At 41.3% G+C, this 21,253-nt stretch overlaps 4 protein-coding genes across 5 annotated transcripts; 1 reads left to right on the forward strand and 3 right to left on the reverse strand.

Moving 5' to 3' along the window:
* Nucleotides 1-1,175: 1,175 nt before the first annotated feature.
* On the reverse strand, nt 1,176-10,125 carry LOC123877091 (trypsin beta-like). Its single transcript, XM_045923597.1, has 4 exons — nt 10,053-10,125; nt 9,314-9,512; nt 1,945-2,209; nt 1,176-1,448 (listed from the first exon to the last, which is right to left on the reverse strand). Exons 1-4 carry the CDS (start codon nt 10,123-10,125, stop codon nt 1,176-1,178), a joined length of 810 nt encoding a protein of 269 aa, XP_045779553.1.
* LOC123876677 lies at nt 2,333-6,579 on the reverse strand. 2 transcript variants are annotated; one of them, XM_045922973.1, is made up of 2 exons: nt 4,265-6,579; nt 2,333-4,006 (listed from the first exon to the last, which is right to left on the reverse strand). In XM_045922973.1, the coding sequence occupies exons 1-2, from the start codon at nt 6,234-6,236 to the stop codon at nt 2,541-2,543; spliced, it is 3,438 nt and encodes a 1,145-aa protein (XP_045778929.1). In that variant the 5' UTR covers nt 6,237-6,579; the 3' UTR covers nt 2,333-2,540. The 2 variants fall into 2 exon arrangements, with proteins under 2 accessions (XP_045778929.1, XP_045778928.1); XM_045922972.1 differs by having other exon boundaries at nt 2,333-6,579.
* A 1,953-nt stretch (nt 10,126-12,078) lies between the features above and the next one.
* LOC123877092 (trypsin zeta-like) lies at nt 12,079-17,110 on the forward strand. The gene is made up of 8 exons (XM_045923598.1): nt 12,079-12,118; nt 12,520-12,727; nt 13,223-13,469; nt 13,798-14,031; nt 14,655-14,697; nt 15,476-15,653; nt 15,958-16,213; nt 16,793-17,110. The coding sequence occupies exons 1-8, from the start codon at nt 12,079-12,081 to the stop codon at nt 17,108-17,110; spliced, it is 1,524 nt and encodes a 507-aa protein (XP_045779554.1).
* Nucleotides 17,111-17,896: 786 nt separating this feature from the next.
* Nucleotides 17,897-20,548, reverse strand: LOC123877093 (chymotrypsin-like elastase family member 2A). The gene is made up of 4 exons (XM_045923599.1): nt 20,509-20,548; nt 19,708-19,888; nt 18,938-19,199; nt 17,897-18,004 (listed from the first exon to the last, which is right to left on the reverse strand). The coding sequence occupies exons 1-4, from the start codon at nt 20,546-20,548 to the stop codon at nt 17,897-17,899; spliced, it is 591 nt and encodes a 196-aa protein (XP_045779555.1).
* Between the last annotated feature and the right edge of the window lie 705 nt (nt 20,549-21,253).

Below are 21,253 nucleotides of genomic sequence, written 5' to 3' on the forward strand. Positions count from 1 at the left end.
TATTGTAATGAAGCGTGATTTAGCGCGCTATTATCAGACCACTGCAGGACATAGGCCTCTTAAGATAAATTAATGCATGAAACTAAGCAATCAGTAAGGCATTAGTTTAGTTAGTAAACCCTATCGTAAAAAATTTAAATGACGGGTAGTATTTTCAATTATGAGCAGGTAAATAATTGTTTCATGGTCATACTTAAACCTAAGCTAATAAAAACGCATCTTCACAATCGATTGTAATTTATTGCCATGATTTTTTATCAAGATTATATTAATAATGTAGCAATTGATAACGAATAATAAATATTTAAAACTTGGATTTGACTGCGGTTTCGTGTGCGTATTTTTTTTTAAACTAAATTATAACTTTGTACAAAAGTTTAGTGAGTACTTAGTAGCTTAATAAGCTTAATCGGTTTTTTTAAACAGAGTAGCTCTTGGCAGCAATCAGACCTGCTGGCAAGTGATGATGCAGGCTAAGATGGAGCGCCTAAAAGATGTCTATTCACTCTTGACTTCAAGGTACCCATATTAAAAGTGGGGGATTCTACGTAATATCATAGAAAGCCTAATCATTTAGACTCTAAATTTTAGAGGAATCGTTTTGTCCTCTGAATACAGAAACTATGTTCTCGTGAATTTATTCTTTGAATAATAGTTCAATTAAAAAATAAAATGTGGTTTATCGGAATTTATTAAAAGCAACTACAGATCCAAATATTAAATAAATAAATCTGGCAAATTTTTATTAAATAAGCAAAATTAATGTTTTTATTGGTGGCATGAACTAGTTATTATGCAACAATGCGGCATGCACTTATGCTATTTCATGCCACAAATGAAAATTTTGTGACCTTAAATAGCATGTGGCATTCTGTTTTAAATCAAGGCAACAACGTGCTTAAGGCCTCATGCGCACGAGAGCTTTTTTAATGTCCGTTAAAAAAGCGTCAAAATAGAACAAATGTATTCCCAAGTAGAGTGTTCACACGTCAACGCTTTTGTAACGCGCACTTTGTATTTTCAGCGTAACGCCGGGTTTTAACGCAACGCTTTTTTAACGCTCGTGCGAATTAGGGCTTAGAACTAGAATAACTGTATGACAGTCTGCCGACGATTTTTGCTGCATTCCTGTGGCATGCCGTAATAACGCACTATGTTCTGGCGTAAATAAAGCTTTAGCGAGCAACGCTGATTATCCAATTGGTGTAAGCTGCAACAGAGGTGGCGTAGCATGTACGTCCTGATCCAGTTTCATAGCATTTGTACCAGGGGATGATTCCCACAGTGATGTCGCCCCAAATCCAGGGACCACCGGGCTCGCCGTTGTACAAGGCAGGAGCGCTCGGGTAGGCTGTGATGATGTTGGATGCATTATTCAACCAGTGGGTGTCGTTCCATGACAGCTCGAAGGTGGTAACTGTAGCACTGGTGAGCGCGTTGTACGTATCCTGTGGACAAGATTTTGTTCACTATACCACTATATCCCGGATGGGGAGCAGGATAACTTATATTCTGATGATTTTTAGGGTCCCGTACTTCAAAAGTAAAAACGGAACCCTTATAGGATCACTTTGTTTTCCGTCTCTCGTGTCTGTCAAGAAAACCTAGGGTACTTCCCGTTGACCTAGAATCATGAAATTTGGCAGATAGGTAGGTGTTATAGCACAAGTGAAGGAATAAATCCAAAAACCGTGAATTTGTGGTTACATCATTAAAAAAAAAAAAAATGCGTTGATGAACACAGTTCACATTTTAAATTTTCAAAGTAAGATAACTATACCAAATGGGCTTTACTTGTGCATTCTAAAACAGATTTTATTTTTATTTTTATGCCTAATAGTTTTAGATTTATCGTACAATGTGACAGAGAATATACCCGAGTACGGAACCCTCGGTGCGCGAATCTGACTCGCAGTTGGCCGGTTTTTCCTTACATCAACTTACATTGTATGAATTCCAGCCCACTTGATTGAGAATGACTCCCAACGGAACGACAGACCCCTGTTGAAGGATGGGTGAAGGTCGAATGAGGTCGGTGAAAAACAGGCGATCGCTCAGCCTCACTACGGAGATGTCATGGGTGAGAATCGGTTCATCGAAGTCTTCGTTTTCGTAGTTGATCTCTCTGTCTATGTAGTTGATGAAGCCGCCTAACATGCGGTAGTCGGCACCGGCGCGGATGCGTCGATAGATCGGGCTGGGGTAGCCTCTGAAACAACAATAAACAGCACTGAAACCCGACTACTACCCGCAAACTGCCCATACTTAGTGATAGATATAGTAAAATTGTTTTTTTTGCCGCTCGGTGTATTTTAACATTGTTGTTAATTAAAACTCCTTGGAAGCCAATTGATCAATACAATAAAATTTATTCCTTTTTACAATACATAGCTACTTTTACTTTTGGATTTTAGATTTTTAAAGGTTATAATATAAATCACAATTGTCACTTTTCTGTGTCTACGCAGTACACGGTGTTGCCACTGTCGTTCCTTTAATTTGACGCGAACATAGTTCCCCCCCCTGGAATACCCCGGGTATTACTGAACATCAGCATCAGCCTCAGGCAATAAAGGGCAAAGTTTGGTGAGCGCTCTCCGGACGTCGCCTCGTTGGGTCGCGATTTCAGCCACTCTGGCGACCCCATCGACGCCTGGAAACAGCCGCTTAACGCGCCCCAAACGCCATTGCAGTGGTGGACAGGTTTCGTCCTGGAGGAGGACCAAGTCACCCACTTGAAGGATGCCTCCCTTGCTGGTGCGCCACTTCAACCGTTGCTGGAGCTCACAGATGTACTCGTTCTGCCAGCGTCTCCAGAAATGCTGGCGTGCCTGTTCCACCCGTTCATAGCGTTGCAAATTTGATGTTTTCTCTGTTTCGAGGGTCGGATCAGGCAGCGATGTCAGGGGCCGCCCAATCAGAAAGTGCCCTGGGGTGAGGGATTGAAGGTCGTGCGGAGAGGATGAGATAGGACATAGAGGACGGCTGTTTAGAATAGCTTCCACCTGTGCAAGCAAAGTGGACAACTCCTCATATGTCAAATTGGAGCTACCTATAACGCGCTTTAAATGGTGCTTGGCTGACTTGATACCTGCCTCCCAATAACCTCCAAAATTAGGCGCGTAAGCTGGGATGAAATGAAACTTGATTTGCTCGGTTGCAGAAAAGTCAGATACAAGATTTGGCGCATCTCTCAAGAAATTACTTAGCTCTGTGGCAGTGGCAACAAAGTTTCTCCCATTGTCACTGTAAATTTCCAGCGGCCTTCCGCGGCGCCCTATAAATCTACGTAGCGTTAGGATATAGGCCTCTTTAGAAAGTTCGGTGACCGCTTCCAGGTGGACGCACTTATATCTAAAGCAAATAAAGAGACACAAGTAGCATTTGAAAGTCTTTGAACCGCGACCTTTCCGATTTAAGATAGTAAATGGGCCCGCGAAATCAACGCCTGTGGTTTCGAAAGGAAATGCTGGTGTAGTGCGCTGCGCCGGAAGATGACCCATTAGGGGTGTAATCGTTTTCCCTTGAAAACGTCTGCACTGTACACAATTGCGTACCGTGCGACGTGCTAGTTGTCTTCCACCTAATGGCCAGACATAGTTTCGAACTGTGTATAACAATAGCTGAGGGCCTGCATGCATTTGTCGAACATGCTCGTATCGAAAAATCAAACAAGACAACTGGTGCTTTGAATGCAATAAGATAGGATGCTTCTTGTCGAAATCGTAGTTTGAATGTTCTAGCCTACCACCTACGCGCATGACGTCTTGTTCATCTAAAAAAGGACTGAGCGATATAAGGTTACTTCGAGCTGAAATGTTGCGTTTATTAATCAAAGCCTGGTATTCGTTTGGAAATGATTGAAGTTGAGCAAATTTACAAATAAAAATAAACGACTGGCTTAATTCTTCGACCGTTAAAGGTCCAGTTCGTTTATCTTTAGGATTTTTAATGTTATGTATGAACCGCAAAGTATACGCAAATGCCCGTTTCAATCTCATTAAATTGGAAAACCTTTCAAAAGAGATGAGATTTTCAGAGACTTGAATCGAATGAATTTTTATTTCAGGTAGCTCATCTTCAATTTGTTCTCCTAAAACCGGCCACTCCGACTCCGATTCAGATAAAAAATTTGGACCTGACCACCATAATTGTGAGTCTAGTAGACAGCCAGCCTTGGTGCCTCGAGAGATCAAATCCGCAGGGTTATAATTCGTTGGCACGTGACGCCAGTTTGCTGGTGTAGTAGTCTCACAGATTTCCACGACTCGATTAGCAACGAACGTTTTTAATTTGCTAGGGCTGGTGCGCAGCCAGCCCAACACGACACTGGAGTCACTCCAATGCACGCACCGTGAGATCGTGCAGCGTAGTGACTCGAGAGCGGCCTTGCACAACCGAGCAGCTAGTAGGGCACCCAGCAATTCCAACCGAGGAATCGTAGTCGGCTTGCTAGGATTGACTTTTGATTTGGCGCAGAGCAACCTAACTACCACTTGCCCATCATGGTCGACAGATCTTAAATAAAGACAACAACCGTGCGCTGAAGCTGACGCATCGCAAAAGGAGTGAAGCTCCAGGGTAACAGGTAAGTAGCAAAGAGCTAATCTGGGAATTTCAATAAATTCTAACTTGCTAAGGTCCTGTTTTAAATCATCCCAAGTTTCTTGCAAATCACAAGGGACTGGTTCATCCCAATCAATGTTACGGCGCCATAATTCCTGCATAAGTATCTTGGATCTAATCGTACAAGGGCTTATCAGGCCGAGAGGATCGAAAATTTTGAATGAATGCGACAATATCGATCGCTTTGTTATATAATCGTCGGTGTATTCTGGAATGCTTACTATGACATTTAAGGTGTCAGTGGATGGTTTCCATTGCAATCCTAAAGTGCTAGTGGACTCGCTTAGCGTTAAATTTTCTAATGGGTCTATCGCAGAACTTTCGAGAATTGAAGGCACGTTAGATTTAAACTTCCGCAGCGGAAAACAACCAGACCGTAAAACCGACACAACTGTGGCCAAGATATGGTGCAGATCCGATATCGTATCGGCTCCGGTTAGCAGATCGTCCATATAGAAGTCACGCTGAATGATTGTCTTTATTAAGTCATCTTCACACTCCTCGCCCAAACGCCATAAACATTTAGTGCTCAAATAGCTAGCGCTCGCAAAACCGTAAGTTATCGTATTAAGTCGCAAAGTTTGCAGAGGACTGTGTTCATTGTCTCTCCATAGAATGAGTTGCAAGTTACGGTCATTCTCGTGCACAGTGACTTGACGAAACATCTTTTCGATGTCACCCGTTAGCACGTAGCGGTGTTGACGAAAACGTAATAAAATGGAGAAAAGCGTGTCTTGTATTGTAGGGCCCACGTACTGCAAGTCGTTGACAGAAAAACCTGACGACGTAGGGCACGACGCGTCAAAAACAACCCTTAACTTAGTAGATTCACTTTGTTGCTTAAATACGGCGTGGTGACATAAAAAATAGGACGGTTCTAGTCTCGTCACATTTAAAATAGAGCAATGGCCTAACTTGATATATTCATTAATGAATTCCGTGTATTGAGCTTTAAGTTCAGGCTGTGCCTTAAAACGCTTCTCTAAATTGAAAAATCTTTTCCTGGCAGTAATGTATGAATTTCCTAAGCAGTCAGGGGTATCCTTGAGGGGTAACCTCACACAAAATCTACCTGAGGAATCTCGAGTTGTATGAGCCTGGAAGTGTTCCTCACATGACTTCTCGTCCTCGCTTAATAGTTTCTTGGGTGAGAATTCTTCCAGCTCCCAAAATCGATTCAGCAACTTGTCGAGATTTTCTGATTGGGGACTTGAAACTTGAAAATTGCATCTTATATTAGAAGGGTGAGTTCCTGAATTGATAGGACCAGATAAAATCCAGCCGAACTCTGAATTTATTAAATAAGGTTTGTTGGCACCTAATGTTTGACGTTCGCATCCTACTATGTGCCAAAATAGGTCAGCGCCAACCAGCACGTCAATTGGTGACGGCTTGTAAAAATTAGGATCGGCTAGCTGAACATCCGTAGGAAATTTGAGATTGTTTGTGTTAATTAATAACCTCGGGATATCACCTGTGAGTTCAGGTAGTACTGGGCAAGTCAACTCCGCTACATAGTCACTGTGCAGAGATTTCAATTGAAACGAGCAAAGTTCGTTTGTACAGTGAGAAGTTAAGTTACCTATCCCTATCAAATTGATGGGTTCCATGGGGGACGATTGCAACTCTAACCTATCTTGTAGTCTTTTGGAAATGAGACTGGACTCAGCACCGCAGTCGAGTAAGATGCGAACAACTTCAGCCTTTTTGTTGACTGGGTTGACCGCCTCGACCAAGGCTGTGGACAGAAGAGTAAACCTTTTAACATTATCTCTAGCTAAGTTAACTGTAAGCTCTGCTGCAGGTGTAGACGCGGGTCTTGTTGCAGTGGAAGCACTGTTCTGAGAAGCTAACTGCTGGCCATTACTGCAAATCAGGGTATTATGGCGCTTCCTGCACTTGCGACATGGTCCTGCGTGACAGGTATATGCCTGGTGTCCCCCACGGAGACAGTTCCGGCAAAGCTTTAAGCTATCGACTAGAGCCCACCGTTGCTCAATTGTTTTATTTTTAAAACTCTCACAGTCATATATTCGGTGTACACCTCCACAGACATTGCAAGTTGGGGTGTGAGTCTTAACAGCCTCGGGTTGCTCTGATATTCGTGCTGCAAAAACATTGGCTTGAGGCCGCTTCTTCCTAGATTGACAATTGTCCGATTGAGTGTTAGAATTGCTGGCTGACCTTGGGTGGTTATAGGTTTCTAATATATCGGCCCGGTCCTTAAGAAACTTGTTAAACTGTTCGAGAGTAGGAGTGCCCTCAATAGAATTTCTATACTCTTCCCACTTCATACTGGTTTGACTCGCAAGCTTTGAAGAGACTATATGTATTATCAAAGTGTCCCAGTGTGAAGTGGGCTCGCCTAAGCTTGACAGTGCACGCAAGTTCTTGTTAACGTTGTCCACTATGGACCTGAGTGCCTTGTCTGTGTCTGTCGACTTCATATCAAAGCTTAACAAAGAGTTTAAGTGACCTTTGATTAATAAACGCTTGTTATCATAGCGGTCGCGCAGCAAGTCCCATGCCTTATCATAATTGGCCTCTGTGACTTCAAGATTACTTATTACACGTGAGGCCTCACCTTCCAAATAGGAGTTAAGATAGCAAAACTTGATGGGAGTAGGTATGCGCTTGTTGTCGTGGACAAGAGAGCAATATAGGTCACGGAACTCAAGCCACTTACTGTAATTCCCATCAAACTTTGCTATCTGTAAGGTAGGGGGCTTGAAGCCTATACCCGGCTGCTCGTGGCAACAATGAGAGGAACTGTTGACTTCCACGTTTGAATTGCTAGCTTGATTGTGCTTACTCTGGAATAGCTGAGCTGTGGCAATCAAGCCAGCAAATTCAAGCTCAATGAAGTCGCGCTCTTCGAGCTCCTGACTTAATTCTGTGGCGTTCAAAACTTCTATCTGACTTTGTATTTCTTCAAATATGTTGGATAGACTTTCAATTTTTCCTAGTTGAATATTCAATCTGGTTTGTTCTACCTCGTCTACTGACTTTAAAGACTCATGGTGAGTTAGAAAATTCTTAAATTTAGTTAAACGTCCCTTTACCGAACTGCGTTTCACTATAAGTTCTCTTAATTTGGCATCGGCCATGATTCTATAATTATAAGTTGATCAACAGCAATGCAACTTATAATGTAACAAACTAAATTAATTAAATCTCAACTATAGGAATATCGACTCTAATTTATCACAAATAGAACAATAAGTATTGCTTACGCCAGTCCTTGTATAAAACCTGGTCTGTTTATCGCCTCAGCTAATGCTGCCTGAGCCCGTTGAGCAGTGGTATCGAACAGTAAGTATCAAGTCAGCCTTACAACACCTGAAATTGATATAATTTTGTGTAAATACTAGCAGTAAGAAGCTTTACATAAAAGTTCTGTATATACTGTGGGCCTGTATAATCAAAAGTGTACAATAATACTTTATAAGTTCATAAATAATGCTGAATAATGCCTATTTTGAATGAATGATTTGATTTTGGCTATTACCTACATATGTAGGTACTCCACTTTGACCTATTTAGAGCTGTCCCCCGTGCCAACACAGAGTAAAAGTAGTCTAGGTTTTGCTGGAATAAATAGGACACGTTAAGAAAGAGATCTAGCGGGAAAGGCAGGGACACTTAGCTGATTGATTGGACTCGAACGCTGCGGCGCTGTTTGCTGACCGGCGAGAACTCGTCGCTAAGATTCTGTAGATTGCTCGTCCACGATGCTGCTGCTTGCCCGGAGACGGTGAACTCGTAACCTTTCTTCTTAATCCTCGTGTCTGTTGTATTGTATTGTTGTATAGAAGCTTCTTGGGCCCGATACTGCGATGTCATCAATCTGCGACGCAATAAGTTCGACCGGCGTGTTGGCCCAAATCGGTGTTATACTTCCTTTTGCTTTAAGAGGTCCTGTCACGGTCGCCAAAATGTTAATTAAAACTCCTTGGAAGCCAATTGATCAATACAATAAAATTTATTCCTTTTTACAATACATAGCTACTTTTACTTTTGGATTTTAGATTTTTAAAGGTTATAATATAAATCACAATTGTCACTTTTCTGTGTCTACGCAGTACACGGTGTTGCCACTGTCGTTCTTAATCCTCGTGTCTGTTGTATTGTATTGTTGTATAGAAGCTTCTTGGGCCCGATACTGCGATGTCATCAATCTGCGACGCAATAAGTTCGACCGGCGTGTTGGCCCAAATCGGTGTTATACTTCCTTTTGCTTTAAGAGGTCCGTGTCATAGGTCGCCAAAATGTTAATTAAAACTCCTTGGAAGCCAATTGATCAATACAATAAAATTTATTCCTTTTTACAATACATAGCTACTTTTACTTTTGGATTTTAGATTTTTAAAGGTTATAATATAAATCACAATTGTCACTTTTCTGTGTCTACGCAGTACACGGTGTTGCCACTGTCGTTCCTTTAATTTGACGCGAACAATTGTACTTGTGTAATTAACAAACAATAAAAGAAATACTCCTAGATATAATCACATCAAGTCAACACTAATTAAAGTACCTATTAATATTACTAGTTATTAACTGCAAGTGTGTTTTTTTTTTTTTTTTTTTTTATTGAAAATATTACAATAAAACTTAAAGCTAGCCTGTTAGTATGTTTTATTAAATTTAGTAGAGTGACTACCGTCTTAACCGTCTTAACTCTTACCGTCCAGCAAAGCAGGTTGCAGCAGACAGTATATACAGCTCATTGAGGATAGTGCCAGCGCACACCTGCATCCAGTTAGGCCATTCATCGAAGAAGTCCACCTGCACAAGCGTGGGAAATCGCTGTAACACCGTAGGCGGCTTGGTCGCTTTAGTTGATGCAACCGCTACATCGTCCAGTCGGAAAGTTGATGCAGCACCTGTAATATACATAAAAAATAGTCATAAAATTGACTGGAAATTAAGAAATTTTACCCTTTTTTAGGGTTCCGTAGCCGAAGGGTGCCTCGGCTGACCGTCCGTCCGTCTGTCCGTCTATCAACAAGCTGTATCTCATGAACCGTAATAGGAAGAGATGTTGTCACAGATATACTTACCATACCAAAATCCGTGAACCCAATAAAGCAATTTCCGAGCAAAGGGGGGCAAAACTTTATTTTTCAATGCACTGTAATGTAAGTAATTAACTATAATATACTATTATAATAATATAAAGCGTGTATGAGGGCATTTAACGCACTTGTTTGTCGGACTATTCCCGACATCCGACCGGAGTTCTTATTCAACGGGATCCAGACGCGGCGCCCAGGAGACTGAAATAGTTGGGTATACTCCGACAAACTATTACTAAGGCTGATTTTAGTCTCACGCCGACCGCACGCGCACCGTCGGCGCTGATGGCCGAGATATATAAACTTATAGGAAGCGTTTTTGAAAGACGCGTGGCTATCAGCGCGCACGGTGGTCAGCGCTGATAGCTACGCGGCCGCACGCGTCGCGCGTCTGCGCCGCGTAGCTGTCGGCGCTGACCATTGCACGAGCGCCTCTGCCTTCTATGAGCGTTCTAGTGTCGAGCGGAGCGGATGTAGTCAGCGTGTACAGTCATGGCGAATCGCCGGTTTCTATTCCTTTGGGATAGGTAGTACAAAACAGCAATAATTAATACTCTGCATTTTTGTCGTCGTCTGTACAGTAAGGTGTTCAGTACGATACTGAAACGAGCCACGCTGAGCCTCAGCGCTGACGAACTACGCGCTGAGCTATGAGCGCTGAGGGTGAGCGTGAGACTAAAATCAGCCTAACTATATATTATTTATAATGAATATCACTCATGATAGTTTAAACGCAAAAATAATTTTAAAATGCTTATTACCGGAGATAAGAGCTAAGCTCAAAATAAGGATTGCCACCATTTTTTTAAAGTAGTGAGTGTTTCACTTTCACTACATATAAGTATTATGATAACTTCGCTAGCTTAAATAGTAATAAGCTATCAGACGTACATACTATTTAATTTAATACTATCATAAATAATCTAAGAATATAATTCTTTTACAACGCTTTACTAGATAAAAAAAATCGACTCCCATCAAGTTAGTATCAGCAGATTAAGATTTTTAAGAAATTGTAGGTAGGTAAGTTTTATTTTTAATAAAAAAAATTATAATCTATATTAATCACTAGGCGCCCATTCACTACCCAAATTATAAATGTGAAAGTGTTTGTTTGTTGGTCTGTCGTTCAATCACGTCGCAACATCGACGTGATTATTTGCATGGATATGGTTAAATGCTTGGATAGTGACATAAGCTACTTATTGTCCCGAAAAATCAAAGAATTCCCACGGGACTTTTAAAAACCTAAAGCCACCCACATGAGTTGTTCACATATGGAACAAATTGCCCAAGGATGTGGTTATGTCAAGCTTTGTTAACCAGTTCAAGAACAGTTTAGACAAACATTTGGAAAACTCGAAGAACTTCTGATATAGAGTATTTTTTTTCTCTCGTCTGGATTTGCAAAGATTAGCCAATGTCAAGTTTGTAGTAAGGTATTTGTAACACAAGTTTGTTAAACTATACAAGTATGGACCCCGTCTGTGCCGGCGCTCGCCGACATACGCACGGCACCTCCTTAGAGCGCTTTCCAGTCAGTTTTAACAAAAAAAAAAAAACACTCCAAAAAGGCAGAGCACGCCCGCCAGTTAACACCAACACAGACAAAGTCCCTTAGTTTATTATAAATAAATAAATAAAAAATCCGACGAATTGAGAACCTCCTTTGGAAGTCGGTTAATAATGAAGTCGCGAGCATAAAATATTCGCACCACCCATGCATTGTCAGTTTTTAGGGTTCCGTACCTCAAAAGGAAAAACGGAACCCTTATAGGATCACTTTGTTGTCTGTCTATCTGTCTGTTTGTCTGTCTGACTGTCTGTCTGTCTGTCAAGAAACCTATAGTACTACCCGTTAACCTAGAATCATTAAAGGTAGGTAGGTAGGTCTTATAGCACAAGTACAGGAATAAATCTGAAAACCGCGAATTTGTGGTTACATCATTTAAAAAAACATTAAAATTTGTTTTAATTTTCAAAAAGATAACTATACCAAGTGGGATATCATATGAAAGGGCTTTACTTGTACAACCTAAAACAGATTTTTATTTATTTTCATGTATAATAGTTTTTGATTTATCGTGCAAATTGTTGGAAAAAATACCAGAGTACGGAACCCTCAGTGCGCGAGTCTGACTCGCACTTGGCCGGTTTTTTAGGAGTTTGTTCTTTCTTTGAACCTTATCTATGTATCTCTTTATGCCTACGAGTACTTCGATCAATAGTATTTTACTGAGAATGTTTTTGAACACTTGTTATATTAGATTAAATAATTAGATTTAGATAACTTATATGATAAAATTTAAACTGTATATAAGCCTACACAATGACAGTTGTAGCAGAAGACACTTAGGTACTAGTAATATTCAAAATGGTAATAATCTTCGTTTTGAGCCTGGCCCTGTTCTCAGGTAAATTAATTTTGTGTTTGCTGCAGTTCTACATTATTCTGGATTCCTATCATCATCATCAACCCATCGCCGGCCAACTACTGAGCACGGGTTTCCTCTCAGATATGAGATGGGTTTGGTGATAATCCACCACGCTGGTGACTGCAGGAAGAGCCAGCCACCAAGCAAGCCCTAAGTACCACCGTCCACCACGCTACACCACACACGTTTGTTGAGTGTGTCGTTGATTTGTGTGGTGTTGCGTGGTGGTATTTGGGGCTTGCTTGGTGGCTGACTTTTCCTGCATGCTTAGCAGTGGGAGGGCGGGCGGTGCATGTCGCTTGCTACATGTTGTACCACACAGATTTGTTTATTCCTTTGATTATGGTGATGGTGAATATAATGCACCATTTTTTTTCCAGGTACTACATCAGCGTTCCAATGGGAATCGCCCCTATCAGACATAGTGATAGTACCTAACATAACCACTAACGCAACTATCTTGGAGCAGAACCCATGGGTCGTGCAGGTAGATATGTACCACCCATGGGGCGCGTGGTCTCAGATATGTGCTGCCAGTATCCTCAACTCAAGATATGTCCTGTCTTCTGCTAGCTGCTTCTCTGGATCGTAAGTTACTTATCTTAGGCTGAAGTTTTGACGACCAATCTGAAGCAGTGGTAAGCGCTGCAGTCTTATCAGTGGGAGGTCCCGGAAGGTCCCAGATTTGGAATTTTATTATTTCTGAACCACTGCCTGGTCTAGTCTGATGGGAAGTTTCTGCCGTGGCTAGTTACCACCCTACCGCCAAAGCCGTGTCGCCCAGCGATTTAGTTACGGTACGATGCTATGTACAAACCAAAGGGGTATATGGGTTTAATAAAAACTGCAATACCCCTTCCAGGTCAGCCCGCTTACAACTAAGACTGCATCATCAGTTAGCTGCACCCGTATGTAGTCGAAGTTCCACAGATACGTGCGAAGCAATTTGCCTCGAACCGCTAGAATATAGAACGCCCTTCCAGCATCAGTTTTCCCCTCCTCCTATAATATGGGTACCTTTAGCTCAATTGCAGTCAAGGGCTAACTGGTATCTGAATTTAAAAAAAACAATGATATTTTCAGGACTTATTATCGTCGTATCCGCGCCGGAGCCAACTACCGGAACACCGACGGTACCATCGTCTACATAACCGCAGCTGCTAACTACGGTGGTCAAATAACCAACGGCACCTTCCACGACATATCCGTCGTACTGTTGCAAGCGCCCCTGGTCTTCAGCCACCTCATACGGCAAGGTCCCATCGTTGCTCCGGGCACCTTCATCCCTGCAGGCCTAGCACTCAACCAAATTGGATGGGGGTTACAAAATGTGAGTTTACTTTTTAGGGTTCCGGAACTCAAAAAGAAAAACGGGACCCTTATAGGATCACTTGACCTGTTCGCCTGTCTGTTGGTCTGTCCGTCTGTCCGTCTGTCGTTTCTGTGAAGAAAACCTATCCCACGACAGGGTACTTCCCGTTGACTTAGAATCATGAAATTTGGCAGTTAGGTAGGTCTTATAGCACTAGTAAAGGAAAAATCCGAAATTACCACCAGGTGAGATTACCAGTCAAGAGCTAACTTGTATCTGATTAAATAAAAAATAGAAACACGAACTTTCAGCCGTTAAATATGTATTTATTTTTATCTGTCCACAGAATTCTCATATTGGGCTGAGCAGTGCCGCAGTCACTATCTTCACAAGATCGTCGAATCAGACCCAACCGTCCAACACTACAGCACCCATCCTCACAGCGTACCCCAGCGCTGGTGCCAAGTTCAACGGTGATATTGGTAGTCCCTGGGTCATTGGCAACGTCACCGTTGGAATACTATCCGGGGTGAACTCAGCCGTGAATGGAAGCTGGTCCGATACCCTTATCGCCGTTTCGGTAACTGCTTACACCGATTGGATCGTTCGAGTTGCTGTGTAGAACAGCTTGTTGAATTGGTTTTCAATAATTGCTTTCTGTTTTACGTTTATAATTGATTGAATAAATACTCTTCAAGACAAAACTATCGTTTTATCTGTTAGATCGACATTGACTCTTACTAATATAAAGCTAGAAAAGCTAATTTAGGAGGCAATCTAGGATCCTCCCCACTTTTTCACCTTAAATCAGCCCTGCCGCAGTTTCATGAGTAGAGGGCTTTATTAGATAAACAGTAGATATAGCCAAGGATGTCTATTACAGATTTCCAGATATTGGAGGAAACAAACATCAGTTTTCCGTCCCAATTTTAATATGGGTACCTTCAGGTCAAGAGTGAATAGGCAACTTCTAGGCAAGCGCGCTCCATCTTAGGCTGCATCATCATTTGCCACCGGTCTGATCGCAGCCAAGTGCTAGTTTATAAATTTAAAAAAAAAACAAGCCCCGAATCAGACTTAGATGCTCTCAAGAATTAAATTGTTATCTAATGTCCACTTTCGTTGCTTAGAGCTGTTAAATAAATGAACACTTTTAATTATTGTTGTCTTTCGAATCTACCACAATACATTAATGTTCCTAAGCTGCAACAAAGAATATCAGATAAAACTTTACAACCATCGATAGGTGACTACCAATATGCATTGTTTAAATGATCAGTGTAAATTATGTTTGGTACATAAAGTTACATTTCTATTTATACTTATAGCTATTATTTAAAGAAAGTGTATTTTTGATTATTTGATGGAGTCATGGAGCAATTGAAAATGAAAATAATATTGATACTTATCGTGGCATATTTAGGAGGTAAATTTTCACTTATCATTCTCGTAAAGTTCTTCATCATGCTGAATGTAAACTACCTAACTCTTAGGGTTCCCTAACCAAAGGGTATCAGTGGGACCCTATTACTAAGCCTCCACTGTCCATCCGTCTATGTGTCTGTCTGTCAGGGCTGTATCTCATGAACGTTAGAATTTTTTTTAATTTTCATAGATGGTGGCGCTATGGCCACTATAACAAAAAATAATAACAATTTCAAAATGGCCGCCATGATAATAAAGAAAAATGTGCCATTTCTTGTACAATCGATGGTACGGAACATTCACGTGCGAGTCCGACTCGCACTTAACCGATTTTTCCAATATGTATAACCAAATTGTTTAGGTTTATACTATACAAATATTATATAAGGGGTTATTCAAAGGGTGGACTAATAAATTCCTGAAAGGTCGGCAACCATCGATGTATCGGCAACGCATTGGCGATTCCTCTGGTACTGCAAATGTTCATGGGCGGCAGTAATGACTTAACATCAAGTGACCCGCCTGCTCGTTTGCTCGCTATTTTATATTTAAAAAAATCGTCAAAAAGCAAAATATTCACACCATCTTATTTAACCCAGGTGTCCTTTCTTACCCTGAAAGGATAGTGGGAGGGCATCCCACTGCCATAGAGAACTATCCATCCATGGTGCAAGTGGAGTTGCTGAGCCAAGTGGCCGGCACCTGGTCGCAGGACTGTGCTGGAAGCATCCTCACTTCCAGGTTCATCTTGTCTGCTGCTCAGTGTTTTACTGGATGGTGGGTTATTTAACTGATAATATCCTAGTGGTTAGGACTTCGGATTCGGGAGATGGGGGTTCGATCCCGGGCACGCACCACTAACTTTTCGAAGTTATGTGCGTTTTAAGCAATATTACTTGCCTTAACGGTGAAGGGAATCATCCTGAGGAAACTTGCATGTCTGAGAGTTCTCAGGACTGTAGGAGTCCGGCATAACCACTGTGCTCCCTCGTGGCCAGTGGTATCCATGGCAGATTTCCTGACTAAAAAAAGTTATTAAAGATTAATTCCCCATTTAAGGAAAGGAAAAATGAACTTTCAGGAACTTGGAATTTCCATACCGTCGCATCCGAGCTGGTGCCACCTATCGCAACTTAGGTGGCACCGTCGTCTACGTGGATTCCACAGTCAAGCATCCAACATACGGCACCAACGGCTTAGAGGCAGATGTCAGCGTCATCAGACTGTTGGCCCCACTGACATACAGCCCGACTATCAGACAGGCTACTATTGTATATGCTAAGTCAGAGATTCCTGATAAGACGATGGTGGTGCTTGCTGGTTGGGGAAGAACTTCAGTAAGTAACAATTTTAACATCTGTGTTATCCTAGTGGTTAGGACGTCCGCCTCCTAATCGGAGGTCGAGGGTTCGAACCCGGGCACACACCTCTAACTTTTCCGAGTTATGTGTGTTTTAAGAACTTAATTATATATCTCTAGCTTTAGAATAGAAGAGAATAGATTTTTATTCAAATAAACATTTACAAGTAAATTTGAATCGTCAAAATAATTTACCACTGGTTCGGAATGCGGTTCCTACCTTTAACGTTGAAGGAAAACATCTTGACAAAACCTGCATGCCTGAGAGTTCTCCATAATGTTCTCAAAGGTGTGTGAAGTATTCCAATCCGCACTAGGCTAGCATGGTAGACTATGGCCAAAACCCTTCTCACTTTGAGAAGAGACCCGTGCTCTGTAGTGAGCCCGGCGATGGGTTGATTAATTATTGCACACTGCCCAAAAAAGGAGTGTAATGTTTTCAGGGTTCATATTAACTTCTTCTTGATGGCACCTAGGAGAGCGCTTCGTAACGGGAGTGAGGGGGGGGGAGGGGTCTCCAGATCATCTCCTGATTAGTTCCTTTTTTCTCTTTCAGGCAGCGGGTCCAATCTCCACTGTACTTCGCGATGTCTCGGTCTATACCATCAACAACGAACTGTGCGCTGAACGGTACTCCAAACTAGGGATACCAATAACTGTCACCCCAAACATGATCTGCTCAGGAATCTTAGACGTTGGGGGTCGCGACGCCTGCCATGGGGATTCAGGCGGGCCTATGTACTTGGGACAAATTGTAGTTGGCATAATTTCAGGAGGCTACAGCTGTGCTAACGGTACTTATCCGGGGATAAGTACTGCTGTAGCTTCGTATACGGATTGGATAGTTGACACTGTTTATAATTGGCCTTATTAGCCCTAGATTTTGTCCATGATTCCATGCTAATGTTATAAATGCAAAAGTGTGTCTGTCTGTCTGTCAGTCTGCTAGCTTTTCACAGCCCAACAGATTAACCGATTTTGGTGAAAGGTACAGAATTAGCTTACACCCCGGGAACGGACACAAGCTACTTTTTATCCTGAAAATCAAAGAGTTACCGCGGGATTCTTAAATACCCATCCGTTTAACCGATTTATATGTAAGGTACAGGGGTAGCTTGCGTCCCGGAAATTGGCATAGGCAACTTTTTATCCTGGGAAATCAAAGAGTTGCCACGTGATTTAAAAAAAAACCTTAATTCACGCGGATCAATTTGCAGGCATCATCTATTTATTTACCTACATAATTACGCTCAAAGACCGAAAACGTTCATTGAGCGAGAAAATAACTGCCTGTCATGTTATGGTTACATCAACCACAGATTACTGAGCATAATACTGAGAACCTCAGTATTATGTCTTTCTGCGATCGTCACAACGCGTTGTGAGCTGTTTTTTTGCTCAATGAGCGTTTCCGTTCTTTGAGCGTAACGTACATAAATTACATAATGCTAATAAATAATAAGTATATTATAATATATATGAAATAATTGTATGATAATATGATATGTGAATGCAATGAAATAAAGGCTATGTTTTATTTATTTATTTAAACTTGGTCAATAGAATCAAGCTTCTTCCAACACCCACTATCGCGCGACGCTGATCATCCAATCGGTATAATTCGCAATCGATGTTGCAGAGAGGACATAACTAGTTTTGTTTAAAAGCATATCGAAAGCCGGTCTGATTCCGATGGTGATGTCTTCCCAGATCCAAGGTCCTCCCACGTCAGTGTTCCCCCAGGCAGAGCTGCCCCAAGGGGACACAGCTGTGATTAAATTGGATGAGTGGTTTACCGAGCTACTGTAAGTGGTAAGGTTAGCAGTTCTAAGCGGGACCGCATATCCCTGGAAGAAAAGAAAAGAAAATGGGGTTTACTTTCACCATAGAATATTTAATAGTAGATATGGAACGATCAATCCGTAAAGAAGTTCAAATAAATAGCGACTCTTGTTATGACGCAATAAAGTGCATTCTAGCTCACGTATAGCGCTGCAGCCTAATAAAGCCTCTCTTTCGGCGTTATCGGGTAACTCTTAGGGTGCGTTTCCACTGACGTGGAGCTGGGTGGAGTGGAGCGGAGCGGACAGTGAATTGACCAATCACAATTGCTCGAAATCTCCACTTCGCATCAGTATAGAAACTGTGTAAGTGAAGCTGAGCGGACTTTCAAATAAAATATATGAATATGAGGCTCCGAACCGCACTTAACGGAGGGTAGGGTAGACAGATTTGACTGATTGGACCACGGCTCAATACAACTCTAGTCTGTTCAGCTCAGCTCAGCTCCACTCTGCCCCGCTCCAATTTTTTGATTTTTTCTTTGATTCTCTTGCGAGTATCAAAATTTGCGGCGTAAACAGCCGTTTTTTTTGATTGCGTTGACATAGAAGTTTGATTTTTCTCAGTTCCAAGGGATTTTGAGTATTTTAGGTATATTAATTTCAACTTGATACTTCCACACGTTCAGAAAAAGGTTCTTGACACATCAGACGAACAACGAAGTGATTTTATAAGGGTTGCTTCCTTATGAGGTAGAATAGAATAGAATAGATTTCTATTCAAATAAACTTTTACGTCAAATAATTTACCTCTGGTTTGGAATGCCGTTTCTACCAAGAAGAACCAGCAAGAAACTCGGCGGTTGCTCTTTTCAATTGTAAGGTAAGTACGGAACCTTAAAAAAATTGAATGAACTTACACGTCCCCAGCCCACTTGGTGGAACGCTATGCCGATCGGGACGACAGAGCCTTGACGTAAGAAGGACGCCTGCCTCACGAGGTCGGTATAGACCAAACGACTCGTCAGCCTCACGACAGATATGTCGTGGACGACCGCAGCGCCAGTGCTGTTGCGGTCTTCGTAGTTGATCGCTCTGCTTACGTAGACCGTCTGTCCTCCGCCCATTGAGCTATAGTTGACTCCAGCCCGGATGCGACGATGTTCTGGGCCTGGGTAGTTTCTATAAATAGAAGAAATAGTTATTTGTGTCAGAAGGGGCCAAAGTAATACTTGGTTCCTAGAGGGCGTTATTTAATTATTTTGAATCCAGAGCGAATTAACAGGGCTCTCTCCGTCACTCGCTTCATACAATCGTAGTTCCAATTTCATTTGAATATTAAGCAACCAAAGTCCATGAAATTTTGCAGACATATTCTATAAACTAATATCTGTGTCTGTGGTGTTTTAGATTTTCTAAAAATATGTAGTTTTAAAATTACAGGAGCTCAAAGATTTGTATGTAAATTTTTAAGACCGCGTAACTTTGAAACCGAATATTTTAACAAAAATCTGGAAAACCACAGACATAGTTAAATACATTGGAAATGCTACAGAGATGTCTTCTAGCTTCATTTCATTTCAGAGATTTCTCTTATCACTACCTATGAGAAAATGACCTATGACCAGTCCAGAGATCCCCTCAGGGTACAGAACTTAACTTGCACCATGTAGTTTACCGCTTCACTTACGGTCCAGAGAAGCAGCTCGCGGCGGACAGCACGTACAGCTGGTTCAGGATCGAAGCAGCGCAGTTGTGAGTCCAGTCCAGAGAACTCCCCGGGGTGTAGAACTGAACTTGCACTATCGTGGGATACCGATAGATGGTCAGACCTGACTGCTTATCTTCCAAATGAAACGCTGATGCAGCACCTTTAAATAAATATACAAGTGTAAATGAAAAATTTATAACACCCCCGACAAGTGAAGATTACAGTAACCAGAAAAGATCTGATAACTTTCGATCGGCTGAACCGATTTTCTTGAATTATAGCTAAAAACACTCTCGATCGGCTTTCAAACAAAAAAAAAAAACAAAATTAAAATCGGTTCATTATTTTAGGAGCTACGATGCCACAGACAGATACACAGATACACACGTCAAACTTATAACACCCCTCTTTTTGAATCGGGGGTTAAAAATGTTCATGAGCAGACTGGACTTCCCAAGCAACCTAGTATTAGATGTGGTAAATAAGTCAAAATCATTTAATCAAGTTAGGTACCATTGTACACTTTTTGATTTGTAAGATAATGATGTCAACTTAAAACTAAAACTAAGGTTCCAAAGGTTCCAAACGCGCCCTGGTCTGAGAAGAGCCGACAACAAACTCAGCCGGGTATCCTTTATATAATAATTATCACTACTTCACTAAAAGAAATAAAATTATGTGAACTGATAAAGCTATTAAGTAACTCATTTCCAAGTTTTTTTTTATCATTATATAATCCTTCACATTGTACCTAATAAGATTTTTCAATAAGTTTTTTACCTGAGAACAGGGCTAAACTCAAAATTAGGATTGCTACCATTGTAGGAGTTTTATTTTTACTAATGAAGTGATTATTGAATTTATTTAACTTACTTATATACTATTTTTTAGGGTTCCGTACCTCAATAGGAAAAACGGAACCCTTATAGGATCACTTTGTTGTCTGTCTGTCTGTTTGTCCGTCTATCCGTCTGTCCATCCAGTGCTGGACATAGGCCTTCCCTAAGGAGCGCAATCATACCCAGTCCTCAGCCTTTCTCATCCAGCCACTTCCCGCCAGCCACTTTATATGGGCAGTACAAAAAAATAATTTAGTATTTTCAATTTTCAAAGTAAGATAACTATAGCAAGCGGGTTATCAAATGAAAGGGCTTTACTTGTACATTCTAAAACAGATTTTTATGTATTTTTATGCATAATAGTATTTGATTTATCGTGCAACGGAAAAAATACCCGAGTACGGAACCCTCGGGGCGCGAGTCTGACTCATACTTGGCCGGTATTTTTTATCGCAAGTTATCTACATCTTTGTATTATTATCACTACAAGAGGATTATTTATTAATTGTAGGAATCGGTTATAGTAAATTATCTAATTAATATCAATAGATTATGACTTTAAGACACTAAGAATATCAGGTGTTTTGTGTTTATGAGTCACAATTTTGACTCGACTACAGCAAAGCTAAAGGAAGGGTTATGGTTTTAGCAGTACCAGTATGTATCTTTGTATCAGATTCTGTGGG

Source organism: Maniola jurtina, chromosome 22 (assembly GCF_905333055.1).
Source record: "Maniola jurtina chromosome 22, ilManJurt1.1, whole genome shotgun sequence".
Classification (NCBI taxonomy): Eukaryota; Metazoa; Arthropoda; class Insecta; order Lepidoptera; family Nymphalidae; genus Maniola; species Maniola jurtina.

Excerpts from the sequence above, each read along its gene's own strand:
- LOC123876677 (XM_045922972.1), bottom strand. The coding sequence starts at position 6,236 with ATGGAACCCATCAATTTGATAGGGATAGGTAACTTAACTTCTCACTGT.
- LOC123877092 (XM_045923598.1), top strand. The coding sequence starts at position 12,079 with ATGGTAATAATCTTCGTTTTGAGCCTGGCCCTGTTCTCAG. Across the intron at positions 14,698-15,475 it reads AACTTTACAACCATCGATAG|GTGTCCTTTCTTACCCTGAA; the intron begins GTGACTACCAAT and ends TATTTAACCCAG. Across the intron at positions 15,654-15,957 it reads GCTCAGTGTTTTACTGGATG|GAACTTGGAATTTCCATACC; the intron begins GTGGGTTATTTA and ends ATGAACTTTCAG.
- LOC123877091 (XM_045923597.1), bottom strand. The coding sequence starts at position 10,125 with ATGGTCAGCGCCGACAGCTACGCGGCGCAGACGCGCGACGCGTGCGGC. Across the intron at positions 9,513-10,052 it reads AGCTATCAGCGCTGACCACC|GTGCTGCATCAACTTTCCGA; the intron begins GTGCGCGCTGAT and ends TGTATATTACAG. Across the intron at positions 1,449-1,944 it reads TGGGCTGGAATTCATACAAT|GATACGTACAACGCGCTCAC; the intron begins GTAAGTTGATGT and ends TCTTGTCCACAG.
- LOC123877093 (XM_045923599.1), bottom strand. The coding sequence starts at position 20,548 with ATGGTAGCAATCCTAATTTTGAGTTTAGCCCTGTTCTCAG. Across the intron at positions 19,889-20,508 it reads GAGTTTAGCCCTGTTCTCAG|GTGCTGCATCAGCGTTTCAT; the intron begins GTAAAAAACTTA and ends ATTTATTTAAAG. Across the intron at positions 18,005-18,937 it reads ACCAAGTGGGCTGGGGACGT|CTGTGTCCCCTTGGGGCAGC; the intron begins GTAAGTTCATTC and ends ATTTAATCACAG.